This window comes from Larus michahellis, chromosome 7 (assembly GCF_964199755.1).
Source record: "Larus michahellis chromosome 7, bLarMic1.1, whole genome shotgun sequence".
Lineage (NCBI taxonomy): Eukaryota > Metazoa > Chordata > Aves > Charadriiformes > Laridae > Larus > Larus michahellis.
In genome coordinates this window covers 29,642,514-29,670,274 of record NC_133902.1, presented here as the reverse complement: position 1 = coordinate 29,670,274, position 27,761 = coordinate 29,642,514, and the positions used below count along the sequence as shown (strand labels likewise).

General features: G+C 38.6%; 1 protein-coding gene across 2 annotated transcripts; it reads right to left on the bottom strand.

Moving 5' to 3' along the window:
* Positions 1 to 445: 445 nt before the first annotated feature.
* CMKLR2 (chemerin chemokine-like receptor 2) lies at positions 446 to 14,663 on the bottom strand. Of its 2 annotated transcripts, none has more exons than XM_074595843.1 (2): positions 14,417 to 14,663; positions 446 to 3,264 (listed from the first exon to the last, which is right to left on the bottom strand). In XM_074595843.1, the coding sequence occupies exon 2, from the start codon at positions 3,246 to 3,248 to the stop codon at positions 2,196 to 2,198; it is 1,053 nt and encodes a 350-aa protein (XP_074451944.1). In that variant the 5' UTR covers positions 3,249 to 3,264; positions 14,417 to 14,663; the 3' UTR covers positions 446 to 2,195. The 2 variants fall into 2 exon arrangements, with proteins under 2 accessions (XP_074451944.1, XP_074451945.1); XM_074595844.1 differs by lacking the exon at positions 14,417 to 14,663 and adding an exon at positions 5,516 to 5,562.
* Positions 14,664 to 27,761: the final 13,098 nt, after the last annotated feature.

Sequence of the window (27,761 nt, the reverse complement as noted above, 5' to 3'; positions counted from 1 at the left end):
AAAGCACTATCTGTTTTGTTTAGGTATCTCCCATTACTCTTGCAGAAATGATTTGGAGATAGTTCTGTAACCGATCTTGTTGTGAATGGGGTAGTAGTTACATTGCAAAATTGTTAATCCACTTAATTCCATGGACCAGGGCTGACTTCGGCCTTTTTCAATTCTTTTCTGTATCTCTGTTGTCTACTTCAGGGGGGACTTTCTGATAATTTATGCAAGACAGCACATGTATGTTTCCCCATTTAAAAAAGCAGTCTTTTTACTGTATATAGCAACGTGTGTGCTCACATAGCTGACATTCAAGAAGAAAGCTGACATAAACCTTAATTCCTGCAGTAGAAAGGGCCAGGGCTTGCTTTAATCTTCAAAAATCTTTGGGAAGGAGCTGTTCTAAGAATGGATGGTCACTGCCTATCGCTGCTAAGAAAAGCAAATGAACACGCTGTTTGGAAAGAACAAAATTTTATTACTTCACTGGGAGTACAGTCAGGAGAGTCGTACTAACACATCATTCTTAGAAAGATGTCAGGGAACATGTGTAGAAAAACTGCAGAATGTTTGATTTAGATACATTTAGCAGCACCGTGCCAAAATATGATGAGTCACTATGTACCAGGCAGCAAGTGACTCAAAGGAAGAGTGCTGCTTACCAACTTCCCAGCCCAAATTCCACCGACCCTGCCTGACGCTCCCAAACTCTGAAACCAGAGGCCAAAGAAACAGTGAGAGACCACAGTCAGACTTCTTTTCTATTTGTACAGCTACCAATACTGGATGTGCTCATGCATGCATATACATATATATATATATATATTTTATACAAAAGCAAATATATCTACATGTAAGGCCTCAATTGCAGTATAAATGCTACTTATGTGTGTTGGCAGGCCATAGAAACTAGACAGATTATCTGAAAGGCAGTTTTATTCTATATATCTAGGCCAATAAAAAGGAGAAACCAGTTCAAATTTACCCAAAGCTTTATGCTTTTACTTTTAGTGGAGCTTTATCCCACATTCAACTTTTTAATTAAAGTGGTATTGCGTCGGAAATTGGTCCACCCCATTTAGCATATACATTTGCATTGGTGCATGTGTGATTCTGCAGCAAGCAACAAGTTGGAACAGGATACAGCATAACTGGGACTACTTCATCTTTCTTACGGGAGTGGACTTGTGGGAGTACATTTCCTGGATGTACTGTCTTGCCCCTCATTTGGCAAAGAAGTCCGAATTTGGCTACAGACTTCTAACAGAACATTGTTGAATTCACTCTGCCTAGTATTTGGAGATTGGCACCAAGACAAACAAAATGTTATATTATGTCTTTACCTTTGTTTGACAGAGCAATAAAGAGCAACCAACAGTTGCTCTTCAGGAGTTGTAAACCTCTTTGAGCTTGAAAGTTTAAACACAGAAAAAGAACGAGTGTGGAAGGGGGCCTTTATCTCAGCTTCTGTAAGAAACATTTTCACTAATACTTTGCACGTTTCAAATGAGACTGACACCTGTATGAAATATCTGCTCATTATTTTGCACCCAACTAGTGCTAAAAGCACAAGAATAAGTGATGAGAAAACATGGGATCTCCTGTCTTAGTTTTGAGTATAAGATAACAGATTTTATTTCCATATTTTTCCTATTTGACAAGAGAAGGCAGTATTTCAGCGTTCTCTGTCTTGGGATTCTTCTCCAACTGCAGAGGGGAGCCACCGATTGCTTTGCTTAGCTGGGATGTCGCCAGGTGATTCGCACTTAAGGCAATACAAGACAACCAGGAGACTCGTGCCCCATTGATGTACAGCCACAACCTCTTGGATGAGAACGCCTCCATCAAGAGTGTCATCAGTGATAGCAAGGAGGAATATTTTTATTATGTGCTCTTTTGATATCAATGAGGTATGGAACCACAATGAAACAACAGGATTACAACAACATCCCTGATCACAAACCCAGTTACAGGAATTCCACTTACACTGATAACTTTCAGTTCAGGCTCTGTGTGTGTTGCAAGTACACCACACCCAAACCATGTGTCCTTTAAAAACCTTTCAAGGAAAGCAGCAAGTGCAATTAAGCCAGCTGTTTACATAAAACTGCATATGCAAAGATACACATCCGACTGGCAGATGTGAAGTCAAGAACACCTCCAAATCTCCTCTCAGCTGTTTTGGAGAGGGATGGTGACAAGAGCAGTCACTGAGCAGTTTCACAATAGTGCACGGGCGCATGGGTGTTGTCCGAGCTCCACAGCTGCTCGCTGACAGTTCCCGAGCGGCTCACCTCCCACAGTGCCAATTTTAGCACTTCAGAGACCGTCGTCTTGACCTGGGCCTGGAACTTTTTGCTAATCAGAACGTAGAGGATTGGATTGAGGCAACTGTTGATGAAAGCAAGGCCAGTGGAGAGGGGAATGCCATCTTGCAGTAAGTCGTGCAAGTTTTCATCGTGGTGAGCAGACAGCTCCACAATGCTGAATATGTGATATGGTGTCCAGCAAACAAAAAAAGCTACAACTACAGCAATGATGGTCCAGAAAAGCCTGCTGGAAGTCAATACAGTTCTCCTCTTCACTTTGACAATCAACAATGAGTAGCAAATGACCATGGTCACTAGAGGAAAGAGGTAACCAAATGCAAGCCTCACCCAAATGAGAATGTGATGTGTCAGCAAAATAAGTTCTCTGTCGTGCACATGGAAGTTGTTGTAGCAAATGGTGACATTGTTGAGAACTGTAGCCGTGTCTCTAAAGTATAAGGCAGGGCCACCAATAATCGCAGCTGACATCCAAATGATCCCACTAAGGATGAGGGTGTTCCTTACAGTTCGATACTTGTAGGAAAAGACTGGGTGGACTAGGCGGATGTAGCGGTCAAGGCTGATGAATGTCAGGAAGAACACACTGGCAAACATATTGAGCAGTGCAATGAATGAGTTCATTTTGCAGAGCCACTTCCCAAAAGGCCAGTGGAAGCCCATTGCCACGTATGTAATATAGAGGGGCAGGAAGAGAACAAAAATGAAATCTGCAATGGCCAGATTGAGGAACCAGAGTGTAGAAACAGATTTATCCCACTTAAAGCCCATAAACCAGATGACGATGGCATTACCTGGCACTCCCAGCAGAAATGCCACACTGTAAAAGGAAAGGGAAATAATATGGGCAATGCTGAGGGAGGACTGGGGTGATTCATCTTCCTCAGCCAGGTCATAGAAATAAGAGTAGTTCTCAAAATCTTCAAATGTCATGTTGCACAGTTGCTTTCTGGGGAAGAAAAGAAATGGAACAGTCAGAAGAGAAATGTTTTACTGCACTGCAAATAGTAACCTGCAACTCCTTTAAATTCTTGGTCACAAAAAAAAGAAAATATTGACTTAGTTTCACATAGCTATGGCTTTTTAGCTGTCAGTTGCTAGCACAAAGCTTGTGGAGTAGTTTGGTCACAGACATTTCAATCAAGAACGTTCAATCAAGACAACACTTGAAATCTTCAGGAACTGTTTTCCTTGCATTTATTTCCTAATAGAGACCACTGAGCACAGTATCACTGATAAATTTCTGGTAGAACAGCCCGCAAAGTTTTACTGAAGTGTGATTTTTCTGTTCTTTTCTAGTCAAGTTTCAAATTTTACTGCTCTGTTCCCATTTGAAGCAAGTTTTATGGATTATATCTGTCAGAAATTAGAGAAGCACCAGGCAGCTATGTAGGCAAAAAAGTGCAGCTAAAATGCCAGGAAACTATTTTTAATAAAATTACCACCCACACATACACACCTCAAATTATATTTAACAAAATCATAGACAGCAATTTCTCCTGCAACTGAAAGTTCATGGGTTTATTCCTCTCTATCATGTATCTATCTTTGTATCACGGAATGCTGATTTTCAGACACATTCAACATATTAGATTTCCTCAATGCAGCAAAGGATGTAAAGAAGGAAATACCCAGAACCTATTTCAGGGCCAATACATACAATTGTGATATTCTTCCACTTGTGAGCTGAGAAATAGGTAACATGAAAGAAAATAAAGCTTCCCAGGACAAGAAGACACACTGTAATAGCTAAAGATGAAAATATGTGTCTCCTTTATTCTTTTTTTAAGAGAGAACAACAGTCTCCGCTTTCTTCTGTTGCAAAAGCTTCTGGAACTTAGAAGTACAACATGATTTTTCACATAGGAATTTTCTTCTAAAACTCCAAAGGAAGAGTGTGGGAGGGAGAGAAGCAGAGCAGGGAGAAGGAAAATATAAACCAAAAGAAAAAAAAAAAAAAACACAAAACAGAAAAAAAGGAATTAATGGGAAAACAGACAGCAAATAGAAGTTGAACAGGAAAAAGCACTCAGAAGTTATGTGTTCATTCCACAGTAGAGACAAGCTGTAGCACAGCACAGATGGCCAGAGTCTCACAAAAGTATCTGCCATGATCAAAACAAATATTATGTTAAATTCTGTGATCATTTAAAGCTATATTGTCTGGCTCAGCTGCACTAAAAACCTGTCCCTGAGAGCAGGACATGACCAGCCCATTAGCTGTACTATGGATGAGCTCACTGGTACGCTTCTGAGTGCTAGCTTCATTCAGAAACTGAAATTCAGCCCTTGCTTTTGGAACCCAGCCCTGCATTCCTGTAATTCCATCAGTTTTAGCATGCCAAGGACAACAGGAGCAGGGTCTCCAAAGTACACTGCCTGCAGAATCACATCTGCAAGCTTCTATTCATGTACATACCTTTCCTCCAAAAACGCAGTTCACTTATTTTGAAAGGCTTACTCACGCAAGTGAAGCTATGCATGTGCACACACATTAGCAGGATTAGTTTTCTCATTCGTAGATGGATGGACAAGGGGGAAAAAATGTGTAATTTTACATCTCTTGATAAAAAAAAATATGTAATAAGAATCAATACAGCCTGTTCTGTCAAGAGGCTATGATAACATTTGCCCTTTGTAATTTACATCAGGCTGAAGGAATGTTATTGGGTTTGCTGTCCTGATAAAATGATACTTATTGGGCTGCATTTATGTAATTACTTGGCCCTTGGGGGTAGATTCTGCATCAAATATCAGTACCACCCATCTGAGTCATTTTTTCAAATAGCTTAACAGCTGCTGAGGAATAGCATAAACAAGGAGCAGTACCACTAACATCTGGAACAACATTACATTTGGACAGTTTCTGAGGACAGTCAGGTTAATATAAAAAGAACTATACCTTCAAATCAAACTTACGCAATTCAACAAAAAAAATCCAATTTTTCAGACTCTTGCTGATTATCATCCTGTATTGCAGTTACTAACCAATTTTGCTTTTAAGTTTCTCAAGAGCTAGCACAATGCAACAATACTTGTATTCAAACATTTCCTCCCTATATGTGCAATCCCCACGCTTTTTTTCCTAATGGTGCTAAAAAAACATAACAACAATAACAAACATTTGCCTACTGTCCAACAACGTTAATTTTATATTTAGAATTTCAAAGATGATGTGTAGCAGGAGAAAGAAAACATACCTAAATAAGTACCAAATATTTACCAAGCCTCCTGCAGTTTAAAACTCCTCCATAGAAAGAGCGCAACTCTAGAATGCAGTTGTTTTTCCAAGCTTGTATTCTTTCTTATCTCTAACTCCTAGTCTTCCAATGCAGTAACTCTTTAGCAGCGGGGGCAAAAAAGCAGGAGGAACATTGCTTACCACTGCTCCCTGTGCACAGATGCTGAAACTAGACTCTACGGCTAGGGCTCAGCAAAGACGGACAATCACATTTGCAAAGCCCAGAAACTTTTACCTCTGAGAGGCATCCACATATATGAAGCACTTCTATAACAGGTCTCACAGTGTTAAGCCCTGCCCTGGAAAACATAAGCAGTGGGGATTTTCAGTGGAGCTATGCTGGTTTACATCAAAAAAGACATAGATTTTTTTCTTCTAGGATAACCATTAGCCATAATTCATCAGGATGTTTATGTTCTTGAAACACACATTGTCCCAAATACATGAGTTTGGGTTTTATTTATTAATAAACTTTCAATGTCAGAACTGTCTTACAGTTCAAGTCTAGGTCTTGAAAGTGAAAAAAATCTAATTCTGTTCCTAATTCTGTCACTGATTTCCTGTATGATCTTTGACAAATGGCCTCATTTCCAGGCTGGAAAGACTTTCGTGAACCTGTCTGCAAACAGAGGCTCGGTAGAGGAAACAAGACTTTTTGCCAGCAGTTTCCACTTGGCTTTCAGGCCAACTGCTAGAAAGGGTAGGGGAGGTTTGGTGCAGTTCACTGGCTCAGTCCCTGCTGGTCCGGTGTTGCAAAAAGGAGCCAGAGGGAGGAAAGTATTTTTCAATAAACAGGAAAGTGCGGTTAGAGGCCTGGCAATAGGACCTGGGGGCAGCCACAGGTTACAGAACAGTGTTGTATTGCATATGGGTGAATATAACTGAGTTTAGACTTCATCCTTTTTTTTTTTTCTTCATAGTAAACAGTCTGTCTAAACTGCACGCTCAGCAGTTGTTTGACTGGAGTCTGTTCCTGTTTGCTGAGGTCACAAGCAGCTCTAAAAACTGAGCCTCCTTGATTCAGTTGCTTAATTATGAATATATCCGCTTAATTTTAAGCAAATATGTTTCAGGACACTTGACCAGGAGGTTTCATTTCCTGTCCCCTTCTGTAGAACAGACGTTAATTACTAAACAACTTCATAGGAATATGACAGGCTGGTACTTGGTGCTAGTACCTTTTAGATCCTGGGACAGAAAACAGAATTACCAAGAAGTACAGATTGTTAAGAAATATTTCTAAAATACAAAGCCACAGAACTGCTGGGAAGAGACTTCCTCATGTGCTACATGAACTGTCTTTCTCTGAATCTCAGCAGGGAATTACAGAATTACAGAATCTCAACTGACATATTCATAGCTTTTTACTACAAGTACCTAGAGTTCATTTTCTCTGCCACCATTACAGTATTTCATAAAGTTGAGCCGTAACGACAACTTGGAAAAAGGATTGAATCTGCTTAAAATAGAACAGCTTTTGTCACACTAAGAATGGCCTTACGGTTATGACATGGGACTAGTACTTTGGACTCTATTCATGGCTATGCCACATGCATCCTGTTTGACCAGGGGAAGTCGTTTGACCTCTCCACGCCTCAGCCCTGAGGTCAGTGGAATGGCTTTGGAATGAAATTACATTGGGTTTTCAGTCTAAAATAGGAGAAAACAAACAAAACAGTTGCAATTTGCACTCACTTGACTTGATGCAAAGCCTTCCTGGGGCTTCAAAGTTCTCTGGGCACTGCACAAGTTAGGGTCCAGCTTAATTACACTGGTCATTTATGCCACGTGTTTGGGCTACAGCCCACACAACCTCTATCTCACATTTGGTCCCCATTACTTTCAAAATTTACAGAGAGGTCCAAGGGAAAAGCTTATTCATTGTCTATGTTAGTTAACAGTTAACACAAATATTTGAGTGGTAGTCCCAAAATCTATTTGTTCAGTGTGATAAACAGTGCTCAGAGCCTCTGCCCAGCTAAATTGATTTCAGAGGTCACAATAGTGGGTCCTGACTTAATAGGAAAATTATGGTTTGCGGAGTTGGCTGTCTCAACAGTTAACTTCACAGAGGGAATATACTACACAAACCCTCCTTTTAATGTCTTTATGAATAATTCTGAGCACATTACAGGTATGTGATCTATGGCTAAAGAAAAGCTTATTTGATCGATTCACTTCAACTTTTGTAATTTGCAAGAGCCAAGTGTTGAGAACAACTAGTTTCTCAAAAGGTCACCTAAAGCGTGCATGTCATACTGTGTCTCAGCAAGTTTGGATGCTGAATTCATTTGCGAGCCCTCAAAAAAAATTCTTGGAACTTTTGAGGTGCTAAATTTTGAATTTATCTAGCTTTAAAAAGAAACATGAAATTTCACACAGTAGTTTGTCTGTGAAGTTAAAACCACAGAAGGCTGAGCAAGTTTGTTAAAGGTATACACATATTTCTGGCAAGTATTTTACAAAGACATAAGAAAAGATCCTAAAACTCACAAGGAATACTTATGAAATTACAAACTGCCATAGACTTACATTTCTCCCTCAAAAGAACAAAACCAAGATGACCACTTGCCTCCATGTAGAAACATCCCAAAAGCAGGAAGTGCCTGATACACCCATACTACAAAATTAAATCATAGCTACGTTATAATTTAAGTCTTAAGCTGTCCCTGCAGACAAAGCTACTAGGAAATGAGCATTTTAAGCTAGTATACACAAAAGTAGAATCAAGGCTTGTGTGCATGTTTTCTCTTTCACAGACACATACACAAACACCTATCTCTTGACTATCGTTTTAATGGTCATTAGACGTATGGTACAGAATGACTTTGTAAGCCATCCTGAATTCCACAACTAGAATGGGTCATAATAATATGATATGTGACTGGAAACCTTTTCAAGCCATAATATAGATGTATTTGTCCTAGCAGACAAGTCAAGAATGCAAATAACCATCATTCTCCATTACATCTCTCAGTGAAGTAGTGTTGGAAATGTATACGCAATGTACTAGCTAGACATCTCCTAACATTTATGCCAAAAACAACTTTCTTTGAGCAAGGCCAAACATGACCTTATTAGTCATAACACACCACTTCTTCTGTGGTATTGAAGTCATTTGACCAGATAATAGCTTCATAGCATTTTACACAAAGTGAGTGTTACAGCAGGATTAACAAAACCTTATAGAGCAGACTCAGTTAATATTGGTAAAGCAATAATTTCAGACCAGCACTTTTGCCGACACAGAAATGTCAAACAACAAATTGAAAACCCAACTTTATAGCTAAATAATGCTGCTGTAATAGGAAAAGCATCTATAGTAGGTCTGGCATGAATATAACAAATCATCTAGACAACTGCTGCAATTGAGCAGAGCACCATTTCCACAATCAAGTAGCTCATAAATATCTGCAACCAGCAACTCTGTATCATCAAAAGTGATTTATTTTCACGCTGATCCCAAGCATCAAGACTTCCATCCCCAAAGAAGACAAAGAAACTCAGATGCCTTCAGGATATGTAGGGAGGAGCACTTGGTAACTGTGTAGTTAGTGCTTACTCCTGCTCTTATTCCCTTCCATTAATATAGCTAAAAGTAGAAATATCTTTTCTAATATTCCTTTTGAATGTAAGGATTTGCCAGAACCACTGCAAGTCCACAAACATATTACAGCAGAGCCAAGAAAATGATAGATGATATCTGTGAAACACTTAAAGTGGGGGGAAAAAAAATTTAAGCATTCCTACAAGTAGATAAAAATAGAAGTTTAGGTAAACAGATTTAAAATATAGTCTTATATTGTATGTGTCAGCACTGCCAAAGTATTTACATAACCGATCATAACACCTCGGCATTCACAACGCTTAGTGAAAGTGGACTAAAGTGAGGAGTACCATCAGTCTGGTTTACAGACGGGAAGGCTGAGAATGACCTACAGGAAGCCTCTGATCAAACCAGGTACTAAACCTAGAGTCCCTGCCTAGAGGTTCAACCACAGTCTCATCCTCCTTTCTTAAACGTAACACTGTTCCCGCACTCATGATGGAGCAGAGAAACCACAGCTTCACCTCTGGGAGACCTTCCCCTTCCTGAAGAGAGGCTCTCCCCGGTGCCATCATGCCCACTGCGCTGGAGGGAGCCAGCACCTACCTGGGCAGCCCTTGCAGATACTAGTCTGTTTTCTCTGCATTGAAGAGAAAAGGAACCTGGATCTCCACCATTTGCTTGTCATATACATTAATCTCTCTCTGCAGGCCCACAACATACTTCAGAGGCACTAAGCTCACCTCTCTGATGACAAAGCCCAGCCGGTATACCATATATCATATTGGCTGTGTCCTCAGCATGTAAATACGCACACTAATGAATTATTGTTCCAGGGAAGTTTCACATGTTTTCTATTCCTCCACAAATGCCAGTAGTATTTTCTTTGACTAGAAGCCACCATAATAACTACATACCTAGAGTAATGGAGAGACCCAATTTAAAACTTTTTAAGTGCCTCATCTTCACAGTGACTGGACTGATAAGGTAACGAACGCTTGTATTTCTAATCAAGCATGGCTTTTTATGTTTTTCATGCAAAAATTGTATGAAATTTCTACTTTGCAACTGTTTCATATATTTGTGATGAAAGAAGATTTTGCCTAGCGTTCACATGATCATTACATGATCATGCAGCTCTGAGCATGTTTTTTAAATGGTTGTACTCCTTCAGCAAAAACATGCTTTAACCACAACTCCATCTTAACAGGAATTAGCAAAGTGAGAGCAGACAATAAAGCGTGAATGCAGAGATTTCTTTCAGACTATCAACTGTTGTCTCAGCAGACTGCTTAAGGCCAATTAAACATATGTTGAACAACAGCCATTCTAAAGTTACTGCAGTGTAACAACAGGTCATTACGGAAAAAATAAAATAACCATCTCCAGCAAGATACAAAATCTCTATCAAATAACAGATTAAAAAACAGCTTGCAATCTGTTACACTTACAGTCCTTTTAAGAAGAAGAGTTAAGAGCTAACCCCAGAGAAAATGAGTAACACAACTCATTCCTCAAATAGGCCTTCTTATATCCTATTCTATTTCCCCTATTCATTTCCCAGTCACTTCTAACAGTATGCTTGGTTATGTACTGCCTTCTAAACTGATCTCCCTTCTTCTAGGTTTATTCTACTCTTTAAATCTACATCAGCAGTTTCTTCTAGCATGATTGTAATATTGCTATGGTTATATTACTCCTGACACATACTCTTGCATGAGTATATCAGAACATCCAATTCTAAAATATTGCTAGTATAAAACCAAAACACTACCGCTGATAAGATAACATACTTTATTATGTCCTCACGGTTAATAAACTAGGATCACAGTGTCCAGTAAGTAAGGGTTTCTACTTCTGTATCAGTGTTATGCTAATATTCCTACTCATACAAAGCTAACTCTTTTATTTACTTTAAGATCAAGCCTAAAATAAGCACCGCGTGTATTCCTGCAAAACTGAAAAATTCATATTGTTAATGCAATTTCAGGAGGGCTGGATATTTATCTGTCTCCCTAATAGGGCATTGTGAACACTCCCTACCACTGGTAAGAATAGATGTTGCCTATGATTAAGATGTTAAATTAGGAGCTTGGAAATACCGGTTTTACAGGCTTCTCACATTACCTTTGCAAATCACTTCTCACCTGACTCCACACAGATACAGGTACAACACCCTCAGGTAAGAGTTTAGGACAAGTTACTCAGTTTTCTTAAATGGGCAATGGTTCTTAACATTTCCCAAATATGTCATTAAAATAATGTGGGGCTGAGCTTGTTAAAAGAGGATCACCGGAAAGAAGAAATGGTAGTGCAGAAAGTGATATTACATTGACGGTACAGGACTTACTACTCACCACTGCCTCTCATCTAGAAGGCTTCAGAAGAGAATAAACTTGTGTGCCAGGCTCACACTTGCTGAAAGAAGCAAGTATTTTATGTTGGGAAAGTACCCAAAGACCCTAGCCTTGGAGATCAAAGCCTCACTGGATCTAAGCACTATAAGCACATAATGAGAGACAATTCCTGTCTTGTTTATAATTAAGCAGAATAAACAGGCACAAGAAGAGTAGGGAAGGGAACAGAAGTATCTTGCTCAAAGCCAAACAGTAGATTCAAAGACAGAGTTGGAGACAGAATTCAGACCTTGCCAAAAGAATTAAGAGATAAATATCTTCTGTGGATAGAGGGAAAAGGTGCTGGTTCTTCATACCTATGCCATGTGATTCTTGAAATACATCCTTCAAGAAGTATCAAAAAGGGACAAGAGAGCCTGGGCTGGGAAAGAGAAGTAGGAGAAGGCTGCAAACTCTTTGCTAGCTAATGTTCCTGGCAATGAACGGAGAATTCTAGAGTGCTGTCCTTTGCAGATAACCCTTGCACACAAATCTCACTTGCAGCAATGGGTTTTGTTAGTTTCCCTTTTAGTTTCCCTTTGAGCCCACTAATGAAAATATTGTATCTGCAGCAGGTCTGTTCAGTTCATCTAAAGAATTGTAATGCAGTAAAATGGTGGGCCAGGTATGAGAGAGCTGCAACAAGCCAGCACAAATTCTCTCTGGAAAAGAGTGAATGTGGGCCAATGCAGGACTTTTTGCTCGTGTCTCCAGGCTCTCAACCTCTGGAACATATCGAAGACACAAAGAGCACAGAATTAGCTGAGCTCCCCTGGAAGTACTACATGCTTCTTCTGAGGACACACAATTTTTCTTTTTGTCTCAAGAGCCTCATTGCACACTGTAAAAGTAGCAGCAAGTGTGGGAGAGTTGATCTGCGCATGATGACATCTTCCCTTCTAAAACCAAATGTCTCTTGGACACCACCCACCCCAGTCACAGCAATCCTTTCTTCTGGTAACAGGCCAGGAGAAACTGTTCCTCCCACTCAGTTCTCTTCTGCAAAGCCAGCAACAACAGAGCCCTGCACTGTTGTGAAACTGCTAGCTTCAGACTGAATGAACACAAATCAAGCCATTATCAGAAATAATGAGTGAAAATTAGCCAGACAACCAGACAGCACAGTAAGAGACAGCTGAACTGCTGGCACATTCCATACGACAAAATGAATAAATAAGCAAATAACAAGACCATTCAACAGACTACAATCCTCTACAAAGCTAGCTGCTCAGTGCTTGCAATAGCAGAGTTATTAATAAAAAAAATAATATCTAAGAACAGATCACAAACTTCAAGTGGCTTTTAAGAAACATAAGGAGAAGAAAATTCTTTAAGGCAGCTGGCTTTATTAGGAAACAGATATAAATTTTCCTCTTGAATCAATCTATCAGAAATAAATACAAATCTAACAGCATTTCAGAAGTTGCTCATCAGATTGTCAGCAGACAAAGAAATTCTTAAAATTAAAAGGAAGAATTTATAATGTATAACATATACAAATTGCATTATTATCAACAGTTTTCCGCTGCCGTCACTGGTACAGTAAAAATCTGTAGTCAGATCCTGCTTAGGAATCATTATACAGAGTTTTCCTGACTTGTGATCCCTTTCCACAACGGCAATTATTGAATCCAAACCATGAATTCATTCTCCAGAGTCAAATAATTTCCACTACATCACAATCAAAGAGATTCTATGTGCAATAAAAGGGCACTCTAATATCACTCATAGCACATATAAAATCCATAGATTAAACTAAACTTGGTTGGACCTCTACCCTGTGTGCCTGGCATAAGTGACTGATAATGTTTTAAATTCGGGCAGAAGCTGCAGTGACATTAAACAAAAGTAAATCGGGTTATCAAAATATTTCCATTTCCTAGTTCAGCTGAGGCAAAACAAGAATATGGTGCTAGTGAAAGCAAACTGTCATAAGCAAGTTAATCCTGAATAAGTTTCTACAAACTGGGTCTGACAAATTCCTTTACCCTGACATACCCTCATTCATTCTCTTCTCCTTAGCTATGAATTAATAAAAATTTAACATTATTCAGTAATACAATTTTATTTATCTAGAAAGCAAATCTGTTTTAATTCATAGACAATCTGTACATCTTCTTTAAATCTACAAAACCAGGTCCGGGATATTGTTTGGCTTTGCAAAATCAGATTTAGAAAGGCTAAAGGTGACAATGACATGGTTATCACTAAGTCTGAATAGGAGGTGGAATCCAGCCCCGTCTCATTGTGCAGTAGTGTATACGGCTTCAAATCTTCTTGCCACTTCCTAGGAAACATGCTCCCATGCACTTAATGACAGCTAGATCCACATCCTACCTTATTGCACGGTGGCTGGGGAAAACACACACGCCTTCCAGCTCAAATCATAGAAACCTTTTTTAATTCTGCTTGACTTTTATTCTTCAGAATTAGTTTGTTAATGTGCCGCTTAAATTGAAATGATTTCCAGTTTCTGTTCTAGAATCTGTTCAGATTGGAAGAGATGTACTTATTTCTAATAATACTGGGAATTGATATAGCTATAGGAGACATACTATCCCTAAGCAAATAAAAAAATTAAAACCAATGCAAAAAGTGTGGGGGGACAGATTTCCCCCCATCTTGGTCAGATTACCATTCTCTGACAGGATAAAAGACATCTTGAAGTGTGTATAAACACATTCAAAAGTCATTAAAAATTAAATTCACACATACTTTCATATCTTTTCTCGCTGCAGGGGTGGTTCAAAATAATCTTTGAAATAAACGAGTATCGCATTCTTCCAAGAAGCTCTTTTAGCTAGTATGTGCTCCACTACCTTACAGGATTTGCCTGCAAGTGTTGCTGTAGCTGTAGAAACACATTATTTAGAAGGGAGAGAGAAAGATTTAAAATATAACAGAGAGATTGACCTACCTCTTTTAGTCCCTTGGAACAAAATGCTCTGTAAATCAGGGATGCGAGCTCTGTCGCAGAAGGAAGAATAAAGTGATCTGCGGAGTTCAGAGTGACTTCAGTGTGATTCCAGCTGCTTCACTTGGCTACTGCCTTCCTTCTAATAAAGCTGCAGAATGATATAACGCCGTGTTTGTTTTCAGCTGAGGAAGTTGTTTCCAACTTCCCTTGGTTTTCTAGACCCAGTTTTGAAATATTGCCTTTCTGTATAATCCCAGTATTTCACCAAAAATAAATGTTAGACATGTGAATGAATCATTTTGGTCAGTGTCCAAGCAAGCAACAGATGTGGTGGCTGATGAATGGAAAGAGACCTTACAGTTGTAGGGTGCTTTTTGTTATGCAGAGACAAGGTTGAACAGTATTTCTTTGTAAGCTCTCTGGTTTATAGAAAATAATGTTGAATGACCAGAAAGATACTTAAAAAGTCACACTGAAAGCATCATTTTGTAACTGTATCGTGAGATACGCTCATTTTGTATTTATGATTAGTAGATTAATCTCCTTTTGTGTGTAAGAGAGAAGTGAGCTCCTCAAAACATCACTATTTAGTGCCTCCATCTGTCAGTCAGTGCAACACTGGTCAGAAATTTGAACTGGGTTTTTTGAAGACTTGGCTTGATTCCCAGTTCTGTAAAGAGCCTGCTGAGTTTTTGTGGCCAGGCCTCATGATCTCCATGTCGCTTAGTTTCTCAGTCAGTAAAATGGAAATATTATTCCACTAGTATCTACACATACCATAGCTTCACCTGACTCTGATGGTACCGAACTCATCGTACCATTTTAAATCAGCTGAGCATCTGTCAGTCTGCCCTTACCCAAACCCAAATCTTCTAGTGGAAGCAATAATCGAACAGTGGTACTCCTCTCTCATTAATGCAAACCATGTAAAATGTTTAACACTGATTGAATCTAGTCAATTCCAAATTTTCCAGATATCAAGTCTATTGATTCCAGTAAAAATTAGAAAGAGAGGAGGAAAAGGAGGAAAAGGAGGAAAAGGAGGAAAAGGAGGAAAAGGAGGAAAAGGAGGAAAAGGAAGTGACAAAACACAGAAGAGGGAAGTTAGTTAGGAAACTGCTGCTTCTTTCAGCATCTGGTTAGCAAAGCTGTCAGTTTTAAGCACCTCTCTTATGGGTCCACAAATCACGGATTCTCTTAATGGGAACCAAAAATTCCTTCCAGCAAAACTATCCTGCTTTGTCTTTCCTTCATGACAACAGCTCTTCCTTCTGCCAGTATAACTTAAAATGCTGATGGCTTGTATGTGAGGGGGAAAAGCTATGAATGAAAAGAGGATGGAGATTATGCTAGGTCAGACACAGAGTCCCTGGACCATGGGGAAAGGACAGAGAGGCATGATTCCTGTGAATACATGATGTAGGAGACAAAGAGGGGGGGTTGCCTGAGGAAAGAACATGGAAAGACTCAAGCACCTCATGATTTGACATCTCACTTGTTTATTTCTTGCATTTTAAAGATTTCCTGTTTTCTCTAGGTAACTGATTGGTGAACCTTCACTGATAAAAACTCTTTTAATAGTAGTTCTTTTATAAATATTGGGATAGGTTAAATACAGGCACCGTTTATCGGTAGCTCTGCCAAGTTTTGTTTGCTTGTAATGGCACATGAGTCTGTGTGTCTCTTAAATCCTTTGCCAAATCCAGTTATTGTAAGGCAGTTAATTCAAGGGTGTGGTCAGTACTATTTCAGTAGGACAAAAGATTAAATTACTGGGTAGATGACCCTCACACAAGATCTACAGTAAAAAAAAACCCAGCAAGCAGAGTCGAGTCACACATTTGCCAAATGCTCTTCATCTTCTCAGTGAAGTGAGTATTCTGGACAGTGCAGTGAATTCTAGCAGTTTTGAGGTAGTGAGGAATTGTCCTTAAGGGGCTGTTTCCTTCACCATAACCTAAAGCTACTCTAACACGTACTGGGCATGATAGTTCAGGTCCTCCATCCTTCAGAGACAAGGGAGGATTAAACCTCACGCAGAGATTTTCCTCACCCTTTCTACTGCTGTACCAAATATGAAGTCACAACTGCTAAGGACTCAGGAGACATTTTGTGGAGACAAGTTTTCTTAGAAAATGAGATTCTTTTTTCAAGAACAGCAGATTACTGCACTTAAAATGAATTGTCTACCAATCTGTCCTACCTACATTTGTTACTTTTCAATTGAAAGGGACTTTTGCTCTGATAAGCAATTACCCAGTTTGCACAGTAAAACCAGCATATGTAATGTATCTGCGAGAAAAAAAAGATAACAGAATTTTACAGACAAGACTGCATTTAATCTGAAAGGATTTTGTTCTGCTTGTTTTCACTTTAGAGCTAAATATAGCATTTTATTCTGCTACGGTTTTGATTAACCACAGTAGGAATCTTAAGTCCCTGAGGAATGTAAGCTTGGGGCCTAAACCTTTTCTTGTTTTTGTTCCTCCTGTGCTCAGACACAGTAAAACTGGTATGGTGAGTCCCAAATTACATGGCTTTTTAAATATATACTTTTGTGCAACCCATTAACCATTGACATAATTTTATGAGTGTGATCTTTTCAGATAATTTTGTGAAAGTTTGGAAGAAAATGAATGGGGAAAAAAAAAGTACCTTGTTTACTTTCATGTCTTTGCCTTTTTCTATTTGCCACGTCATTTGTGCTTTTTCAACAGGGTAAGTTAATGAAGTCTTGACGTTTTTACTCTGCATTAAGTATGGCAATATGCCAGAGCTACACTGAAGAAGGACATACATTCATGAACATACAGTGCGTGTGGGACTTGGAGAGCAGGGAAATACTACTTTATACCTGATGGAAAAAGACCAAGGAGAGTGTTTTCATACAAATAATAGATATTGGGTTGTCCATCAGTAAATAAACTAGGTCTATGGAAAAGCAAATGAGTTTTAAAAGCACTTCTGATTCTTTGTGGGTTTTTTAACCCTATAAAACAGAACAAAGGCAGATAGTTCATGGCAGAGGATGTATGGGGAAAAAAAGATGGGGGAAGAACCTTCAGAAACACTTTGCCAGTATTAGCCAAAGCACAAATTACAGAGCAATAAACAAAGTAGCGTTAATTTACCTAGATTACCAACATTTGCCTCATAGTTCTGGTAATTATTTCCCACTGCTGAGACCACTGGATCTTATCTAGCTGCCTATTAGTATGTGCAGATAACTCAGCACTAACGAACACCCCAGACTAAATTCAATGTGAACTAACTCAGTTAAATTGTACCAACCATGAATTTGCAAATTAGGTCAAACAAAAGATACTTAGTTTTTCTCAAGGTTAATTTAAGCTGAAAAACACAAGAAAGAAATTACTTACCTTTTCAGGATTCAGCTGTTTACAGTTCTGTTCTTTTTTTTTAGGAAAAAAAAAAAATCTTCACTGTTCCTTTGTCCTCACTGTTTGAATTAACACCTCATCGATTAAAATCCACTCGGGAAAGACAGAGTTTAACTACCTGAGAATCAGGAAAAGGGTAATTTCCTCCCTTCCCGTGAAACTAATGACTATTCATGCCTATCCTTTTGGTAAAGCTGTAATGTTTACTTGTGGCTTAACTGCCCACTATATACCATAGTCAGCAACTACGACAAAATTGTCCGGCGACACATTTAAACCAAATCACCTGACGAAGGGAGGTTTGGCTCATTTAGGCAGGTCCACATCCTCTTTCTATGTTGATATTAGAAATCTGAAGATTTGCATGTATAATAGGCTGAAAAAATTCAGTAATTCTGCAGAAGGCAAAATCCTTCATCTATTACTTCAGTCAAGTTAAAACACACAAGCATATAAATGACTTGCTATATGTGTATGTGTATATATATGTGTACATACATATAAGTTTGAGCAGGATCTTTAAAAGTAGCACTTCATGTAACTCCTGCAAACAAAGCCATCATGGTGTTACATTCTATGAAATCATTAATATTGGAGAATAATTTACAAGGAAAGGGAAAGAAAAAGATCTATTTTTTTATTACTAAGAACAATACCTGGAAAAAATACTGGTAGAAATAGCCTCTTTTTTCTCCCATAGATTTTGCTTTTACACTTGCATTTTTTCCTCATTTTCCACAAATAAGTAGGAAAGATTTTCTACATAACTTTCAGACCACAGCTACTCAAATTTTGTATTCACATGACAATAAAATAAGATATTATACCTGCCACTCAGATAACACTTGAAATCCATGGAATTTTCCAAGGGTGCCTTAAAAACAAACATTCTGATATGTCGTTGAGTGCTAAAGATTATAGTCGTTGAATAGCTAAATAAACTTGACAACAGTATTTTTCCATTTTAGCTCAAGTGCTGTCTCCTCCCATACAAAGGATGCCAGTGTTTGGAAAAATAATTTCAGAGACAACTACAGAGTACAGAAATAAAAATAAGGCTACGCAAACTATAGTTGTTTCACTACATATTTCACAATCTTTAGTACTGCTTATAGGGATTAACCAACGTGCACTTTTTCACATCACATAAACTACCAGGAACTACAGAGTCACTTACAGAGGTTTTAGGAAAGAAGCCCTCAAAAGGAAGTCAGAATTTACTGTTGTGCATCTAACTTACAACACATGGATTGAGTTAGATGTCTGAAAAACTGCCTAAAGTCTAACTAGCCTAGGTTCAAAGAAACCCAAAGTACAGAGATGAACCTGAGCCATACTTCCTCAAGATTTTAGCTGCCTCCATCCACTCGGGATTCAAGTCACCAGCATAGCTGCCTACACCTATTCTTTCAAAGATCTTATTTTCCATTTTCTTATGTAAAGGTTTTTTGATCAAAACCCCAAATCCACAGTTCAAATAGGATTATATTATGGTGTTACATACACTGGACATGACTCAGTGACCCAAGAGGTATTTAAATTTCACCGTTCTGCATTCATCTATTACCAATTCACAGCTAAGTTGTTAAAACTTGTCATGATGAATAACAACTCACAAAACGAGCAGATCTGCAGGGAGGAGACAACTACAGGTTCCAGTCCCTCACTATTCTGCAGCTAGACCATTGCTCTCAGCTATTGTGCTCAGTGTGACAGAGCCAGTCTTAAACACTAACAAACTGCAGACAGGGAAATGGAAAAGGAGTTCTAATCCCCTGCAAAAGGCACAGAGCAAAGCTGAGGGTTGATACAAAATTAGGGACAGCTCCCTGAAAATATGTGCTAATAGGCAGGGTGCCTACAGGATGCGTGGGTGATCAAGCAAGGTTGTTGTTTTGCAGCATTACTACTCAAAATCTTAACTAAAAGAAATACCTATGCACATGTAGAATTGTGCGGTCTGCTGGTTACTCTTTATAATAGTGACCAGCCATTGACATTCCTTAGGATTTATGGAGATGCAAAGGTTTTAAATTGGACAGTAGCTCCTTGCAATGGATAATGGTTCCTGAATATCCGTGCAAAGCTGGTGCAAATCAAATCCAAATCAAACTCAATCAATCAACTATGGATATTCTAAGAAGCTGTGGTCAAACACATATTCATTTATATTTTTAAAGTTGCTTTTTATAGTCAGCTGCATTTGTCAGATTGTTTGTCTGCTTAGTGGATGTAAACACATTTTGTGAAAGGTGCCAGGCAACCTTGACTCCACAGGGATTTAAGTTATTTATCCATAGAAATGAATGTGAGACAGGGAGAACCAATGCAAGTTTCTGCCTACTGCTCTGCATTTGCCCTCTCCTCTGATCACTCTCAGGGGAGAGAACACAGTTTTGCGTCTAAACCCTACCCAGCCCTCAGCCTCTCTAATGAGATGGGAGCTGATAAACTTCAATAAACCTACTGTTTCTGATATAGGCAAAGCAAATTATTAGAAGCTCTGAAAAACACTTTGCTAGTTAAGGGCTCAGTCTATAAAGTCAATATTAACTCTTCCATTGCGTTCAGTAAAAGCAAAACTAGCACTATCTCTAATAAATCAACAGTGGGCTCAGGGAGGGAAGCATAGGAAATCAGTCGAAGCAAAGAGGCAGTTAAACTCCCCCATATTTATTTCTCCATTTTAGTTCTACTTCTTAAGCTGTATCAAGACACACGAAGGTTAATTTTAAATCCTTCTTACTTTGCAATTATTGTTGTGGTTTTTTTTAGGAAGACTATGTGCCCCAAATTCAGCACTTAGCATGAACTTGAATATGGAATTTACATGAATCTAGAGACTAGAATTGCAGCATTTTCTGTAAAGGCTATTTAAGAATAGTCTCTCTTCAAGAGGAGAGCTTGTAGAGAAGGGAACAGACACTTCTCCATTTCAAGATGAAAAACTAGGCAAAGGGGAATTATTACACTAATTTTATGTAGCTTGGGTGCAAATCAGTAAAAAGAACTCTGATCACTTCAGTATTAGAAACATAGACCATCCAACAATGTAGAAGAGACTTATGGTTTTACTGATGGACCAGAAGAGAGAGAGACTGAACTCTGATCCAAAGAACTACTGCAGTTCCAGGAACAGTATGTGAAATGCTGAAGAAACACAAATCAAATAAAGGGTTGTTTGTTCAAAAGTTCTTTTTCTCTCTGTTTGATTTTTTTTTTTGCCATGAAAAAGTCTCTATATTTTCAAACTATGGGAGAAAGAGGTTTCTTTCAAAGAATGATGTTTTTGCTTATCAGCATTCCTAGCCTAAAATTAAGTTTTGTCCGTGGAAAAACCCAAAACTTCTCTTGTTTAAGTTTCCACTTTTTTCCTGAATAGGATAAAGAAATCTTTCTTTAAATTATTCCCAGGGTAAAGCAAGGTGGAGAGTCAGCTTGCTCTCAGATGTTAGAAAATATCTTACGTGGTTTATTGTGGGAGTGTGGCGGTGTGCTATCCCCTTTTCCCCCCCGGCTCCTGCTCAAGCCATGGCCATCAGCGGGAGTTGTTATGAGTTGCACTTGAACTGTGGGAGATGGCTGGCAACATAACCAAAACACTGTCTGGAGTGGGAACCTAGGCATCTTGTTCCCATGCGAATATGCCTATAGGTCCATTATCTTACTCCATAAATAGCGGACAGCCCAAGAGCCCTTTGAGCTCTCTTGCACAGCAGTGGGCTGCACGACAGGATCTCCCCTTGAGTGGGGACGCTCACTTAAGGTTCTACTCCTCAAGGTTGAGAGATTCCTTGCCGCAACAGATTCTCGGTAAGTGACTAATAGCATGCTAAACTTTGAAATCTTAGCTAAGTGATATAAGGATTGATTGTGCATATATAATCCTTTAGACATAAACCGTTGACCAAGTCTAGGACTAGGACTGGATCCAGCTGCACCTAGACTCCTCTCTGAGAAGTTTAGAAAGCAAGAGGGTCCTTTCCAAACGTCGTGGCTCAACGGGAGGGTCTCGCTTACAGCTCGTCTGACCCTGGCCTCTATGCAGTAAATAATCAAGTGTACCCTGGCATCGAATCTCGTAAAACACTGTCGCATTCACTACTAACTTTGTTAAATCATTGTTTTATGTTCATAAACATTTCACTACTTCTCTCTTACAAGTGAAGTTAATCACTCCGCCCACGACAGGGAACATTAAAAAAATTTAACATGATTTAGAACAGCCAGTACAGAGGAAAATAACGCTTACTTAATTACCTTGGGAATACATTTTGACCCCACCTTAAATTGACTGCAGAACATCCAGTGACTCAACATAATAGTATATATATATATTTGGAACTCCCTGACTCCTATAAATTACACTACAGACAAGGAAGCTGCAGAGATATTTTACATTCAGGATCATCTTACATTCATCTGCATGCACCTATTTAAAACCAGAACAGTTCCATTGAAATTGATGGATATAAACATTTAATTCAGAATATTCCAAGGGGTCAAGGCAGGTTCTCAACTTCTAGCAGCTTGAAAATTCTTGAAAAACAGAATTAATATCCCTCCAAGAAGCTTTGATAAAATTATGTCTTTGTATCAGAAATACGGTATTCCCTGCTTGAGTAGTGGGAATGAATATTTACTTTTTCAAAAATGCCTTGGAGTTCCTACTACGATAAAATGTGAGGTAGGCTAGAAGGCAGCAATAGTCATCTACTATACTTATTTAAAATATTTCAAGACTCTCACATTAGCATCTGATTAAAAAAAGCCACATTCATTTTGTACCTTACCTATAATAATAAAAAGCAGAATGGTTTAAAACATGCTAATCAAAACATTTTGCCATGCAGATGAGAATAATTCTGAGTATAAGTGTATTTCTGTCATGTTACCTGACTGTGGCTAATACAAGAACCTATTGGTCTTTCTGTTCCCTTCATAGCTGAAGGCTCTCGGGTTGTAGAGCTCCCTTCAGCATGCGGAAACGGAGTCACTTGCCACTGCATTTTCCAGCATGTACATGTCAGAAATTATCGTATGTTTCCAAGTAATTCGTTAATGAACAATTATACGTGAAAACTTTGCCAATTCTCAAGGGCTGATCTGACTATATCAAGCAGACAATTTTAAAATCGGTGTTATTTTTGAAAATAAATATGAAACAATGGCCAATAGAATTGAGAAATTCTAAGGGACTGTTATTTTTGAAGCTAAAAAAAATTCCATGCACAACATGAAGGTCAAAGAATATCCTGCAATTCACGAGCAGTCACCTACAGGCAACCCCCAAGCTACTTCCTGACCTAGTCCTTTTCTTTGTGTCACTTCCCTTAAAAAACAGGCATAGTTATTTCAGAGAGATGAACTGGCTGAACAATCATTAACAGAAATGTCTGTGAATGTAACAGTAAACTATTCAGCATTCTATGATGAAAAACTGTTCTCTGAAAGCAGAATGCTCTTTCAGGTTACAAACGGAAAGAAGGATCTGGAGACAAGTTTCCTCTCTACTTTAACTGAAGCGAATTTTATGGTGCTCCGCAAGAGGGCTGTCTGGACACCGCGACCACATTCTCTCCATGTTGCCTTAGGTACAGCATGGTTAGTCTTGGTCCGGTAAAGAAAAATTTCATGCAGTGTTAGAGCCATGGCATACAAACCTCTCAACTGCTGATTGAATTTATTTGCATTTTTTTTTAAAACATGTTAATTTAAGCTAACAGACAGGTTCATTACAGTAGTGTTAGGGTATGGATTTTAAACGTCATTAAGAACATCAGTAGCCCATCATGCAGAAATTTTATGAAAACACTGAATTTGGATAAATTTTGTAGCCATACTGTTTAAAGTGACACATTTAAGAGTTGTCTCCTCAGCTGTTCCTTCTGGATGATCTGCTGGCGAATGAATAACAGCAGCTGTAACAGCAATAATAATAAGCTCTTGGATCAGTGTGAACATCTGAGAATTTTGCTCAGCACTATTATAATAAAAATCTCTGTATTCTCCAAAGTACATATATACAGAGATATAGTATTAAGAGCAATTTTAGTGTAAAAAAAAAAAAGATCAAAGAAGTGTAAAAACCATACGACTGAAAACATAAGCCCATGAAAGCAGCAGCATAGCCTTCAAATAATAGTCACAAAAAAAGACTTTGGGAGGATTTGCTTCAAATTAGATATGCAAAAAGATTCAAATTGCGAAGCACTTCAAGTAATCTTTTAAATATGAAAGACCTGATTATATGAAAGTAAAGCAATATTTTTTGGAGAAAATTCTTGGTCCATACATTTTAAAAATGCTTTTTATAACCCTCTCAGTTTTAAAAGGTATTTTAAATTTCTTCCTGGGTCCCTATCTAATCATGATTCCATTATAACACTGTTGCTAAGCTTTTCGGTTGCTTTAATGATTAGGCAATTGAAATTATTAAGTTGCTATTTAAGTTGCAATTTTTTTAATCTTAAGAAGGTAGTTCTGGCAAGAGAATGAAAAATAGAACAATCTTTAAATTAGTCTATCCCTTAAGTTTAGGGGGTTAAACTAATCTCCCATATATTGGGGATGTTTTTATTGTTAACTCAGGTAAAGCTCTTATTTTAAAATTTACAAAATCTTGAGTACAATACAAAAAAAGAAAGATCAGATTTAGATAATGAGAACGTGAGCAGAATGCCCATAATAATTAAAAAAGAAAATATATAAAAAATTGTTTTTCTTTCTGGCTTGCATGTAATTCCAGTGCCATACCGAAATAAGTAAAAGACCACTATCATTTTTTAAAAAACTGCATATTTTTAATTTTATATTTTTCATGTTTATAATACAGAAAATAAATGTGTAACAGCAATCTGTCAACCCCAGCAAACAGTCCAAGTAAAGCAGAACAAAGAGAACAAGAAGCTCTATTTTGAGAAAAGATGCCTTGTACACAGATGAGAAATTATTTTCTTTTACTTTGAAAACCCTTATTATTAAATATAACTGAATTGATAGTAAAGGGGAAAAAAAATTAAATACCACAGAAGAACAGATCATTGCTCCTTTTAGTCTGGTATCTGATATTGGACAGTGGCCACCATCAGATTGTTCTGAGAAAGACAACAGAATTCTTTTAAGAGAATTTTACATTTCTTGGCAATTAAGGGTTTTAACATAATACTAGGCATTATGGAACATCTATTCTGCTATAAAGTTGAAAAGATCTCCTTTCCCAAGCTCAATCAGAATTTGAAGTGCTCTAAAATCTACACGTGTACTCAGACTGTCTTGAAAGTTGTGCTTGTTAGAAACCAGGCTAGATCTAGCAATCCATCTTTGTGGGTGTTTGGCAAAAGTACTCTCTGCATGGCTCAAACCCCAGCCCTCAACGGCTGTCAGTCAGTCAACACTTAGCTCAGATCCTTTGAAGAACTTTACCAAAACAACAATTTAAGGATAAATAAGGCCTTTAAAAGTAGAACGTACAAAGCACATATGCAACAAACCAAAAATCTAGTTTCCTGCCAGCTAGCTTTACCAACCTTGATTTTCTTTTGTCACATTTTCTCTTTACAATCTGAACCCAACTGTTGGAAGGAATTTGAGACTCCTTCTAGGAAAATAGCTATTGTTCACCTTTATCAATTTTTATTAATGTTTTTCATAGGTATAACCTGGATAAGAGGAGTGGAAAACCATAGCAAATCAAATCAAAAATAGAAAGTAAAGCAGTGAAAGGTGTATGGGACAGTTTATGGAAATTGATAGATGAGTATAAATATCAGCAAAGAGAAAAAAGTCTGATGCTTAGACCAGGAGCGAGAGGAATTTTTAAAAGGGGAAAGGAAGTTTGTTAGCTCTGCTTTAGTGTTCATCCATGTATGTGAGGATGGGGAAGGGGGGGAAGAGGAGATTGAGGGAAAGAGATATCTCTCAATACCTTACCTGAGCTTGAATCAAGGTGCAACCTCAAGTTCACAAACACAGAAAGAGTTTTAAGCCAAGAAATACTTGGCAACACAAGCCTACGTTCTGCTATCTTTGAATAACAGTCCAAAAGATAGACTACTACATTCTATCCTTGCAAAATTATTCAGGAACATTCCAAGGACAAGTGATATGGCATTATAACAGACGCTCCTTCTCTTTGCTACAGACTTCTGTTTTACATGAACCATTCTGGGAAAGAAACGTCAGTACCTCAGCTACGTAACCGAGCTTACTTTGTTTCAACAAGTTATGAAGAGTCAGCTGAGCCACAGTAACTCACCAAGCCTGCTACAAACCATCAAAAAGGTAAACTATTTTAGCCTAAGATAACACGTTTCAAAGTGTGTTTGCCACCAATGGAGTACACATGTTTAAACAATGCATCTCTGCTGACGTCAACAATTTGGGCACATGCCTGAGCTTTCACACATGTAAGTCTCCTCCACAGAAATACCGCATCTGCAAAATTTTATGACTCCTTCTTACAAATCTCCACTCCTACCCATAAAATTCCATCTAAAACTAGGTTTCGCTTGTCCAACACTGAATTCAAAAATCCTTTACATGTTACCAAAGTGACTGATTGTATTGAATATACTTGTATTGAAATCTTACGTCTGTCAAGATGCCTCAAACTAAGCCATCATCTTATCAGTTATCTCCAACAAAGTAAGTGTGGTGAAAAATGAGTGTAGAATGATTAGGGGATCCCGACAGCCTTAAAAGACAGAAAAAGACAGCCTTAAAAGACAGAAATGTTATGCTATACATAACTAAACAACTAAAAAGTTGTATTCTTCTCATGTCTGTTTTTTTTTTTTGTTTGGTTGGTTTTTTTTAATGAGTTCCAGTTTTGCCAAGTTCTATATTTTACACGGCAACTTTAGTTCGGTACTAAGTACTTATTTTTTGGCAATAAAAACATATTCATATCTATGCACATAACAGAAGAATTCAACAGCAATTAAGGTAGTCCTCTCCTAAAGAAAAGCCTTCTCCTGCTGTTCTTCCATTTGAGATTTATGTTCAATTACTTGCTCAGCATGGGTGGACATTTCTAAGCTATGGTCTCTCATAATCACACATCCCCATCTTTTTACAGCAGCCTTGGTTTAAGTTTCCATATTATGGTGCATTTAGGATTTTTTTTTCTTCCCCCATTGCACAGTCCAAGTCTGTATCTGCACCTGTCTTCACACATAAGGGTGTTGATTATCTTTGTGTCTGCCTGGATTGCTTAAAAAATTCTGCTGCTTCATCATGAGAGAAATATGCAATAGCTGGTTTCCCACGGGAGATTAGATAATGTTAAAAAAATCCCTCTACAATTGAAAACAAAAGACAACCTGAACTAAGGTCATATTCTTAAACTTTCTTCTGAGAAAAACAGATCTGGCATTAACTCAGTCAAAAAGTCAAACTAACACCTTTCACTTTCTGATAAAACCTAAACAAGGTACACTATGAAAAGCAAGCTATTTTTAATGTCAGAAAACGAAAAAAGTATAAGCCTGCTCTCAAGCAGCAACACTGTGCTTTGAAGGAGAAAATAACTATCACAGTTGTTGAAATAAAACTTATTAAAGACACTACCTCCCAAACCAGAAAAATACTGACTGGCAAAAAGAGGCAACCCCCCGGTTTGCTGGAGCAGGTTTCCAGCGCCTTGGGCCGGAGAAACCAAGGCTTTCCGGCCTCTCTTCACACTGCATTAGCACACCTACAGAAGAGAACCGCCCGCGCCCAAGGGGCGGCAGGCTGCGCCCGGCAGCCCCCCGCGTTACTCAGGCAGCCGCCCCCAGAGGCGCCTGTCCCCCTTCACAGGGCCGAGGCCACCGAGAGCGAGCACACAGCGGGCGCAGAGGGGCGTAGGAGCCCCAGCGGGCGGAGCAAGAGGCTGAGGCGAAGGGGGAGCCCGAAGGCGGGCCGGGAGCGGCGGTACGGCCCCTCAGGCCTGGGCGGGAAAC

Excerpts from the sequence above, each read along its gene's own strand:
- CMKLR2 (XM_074595843.1), bottom strand. The coding sequence starts at position 3,248 with ATGACATTTGAAGATTTTGAGAACTACTCTTATTTCTATGACCTGGCT.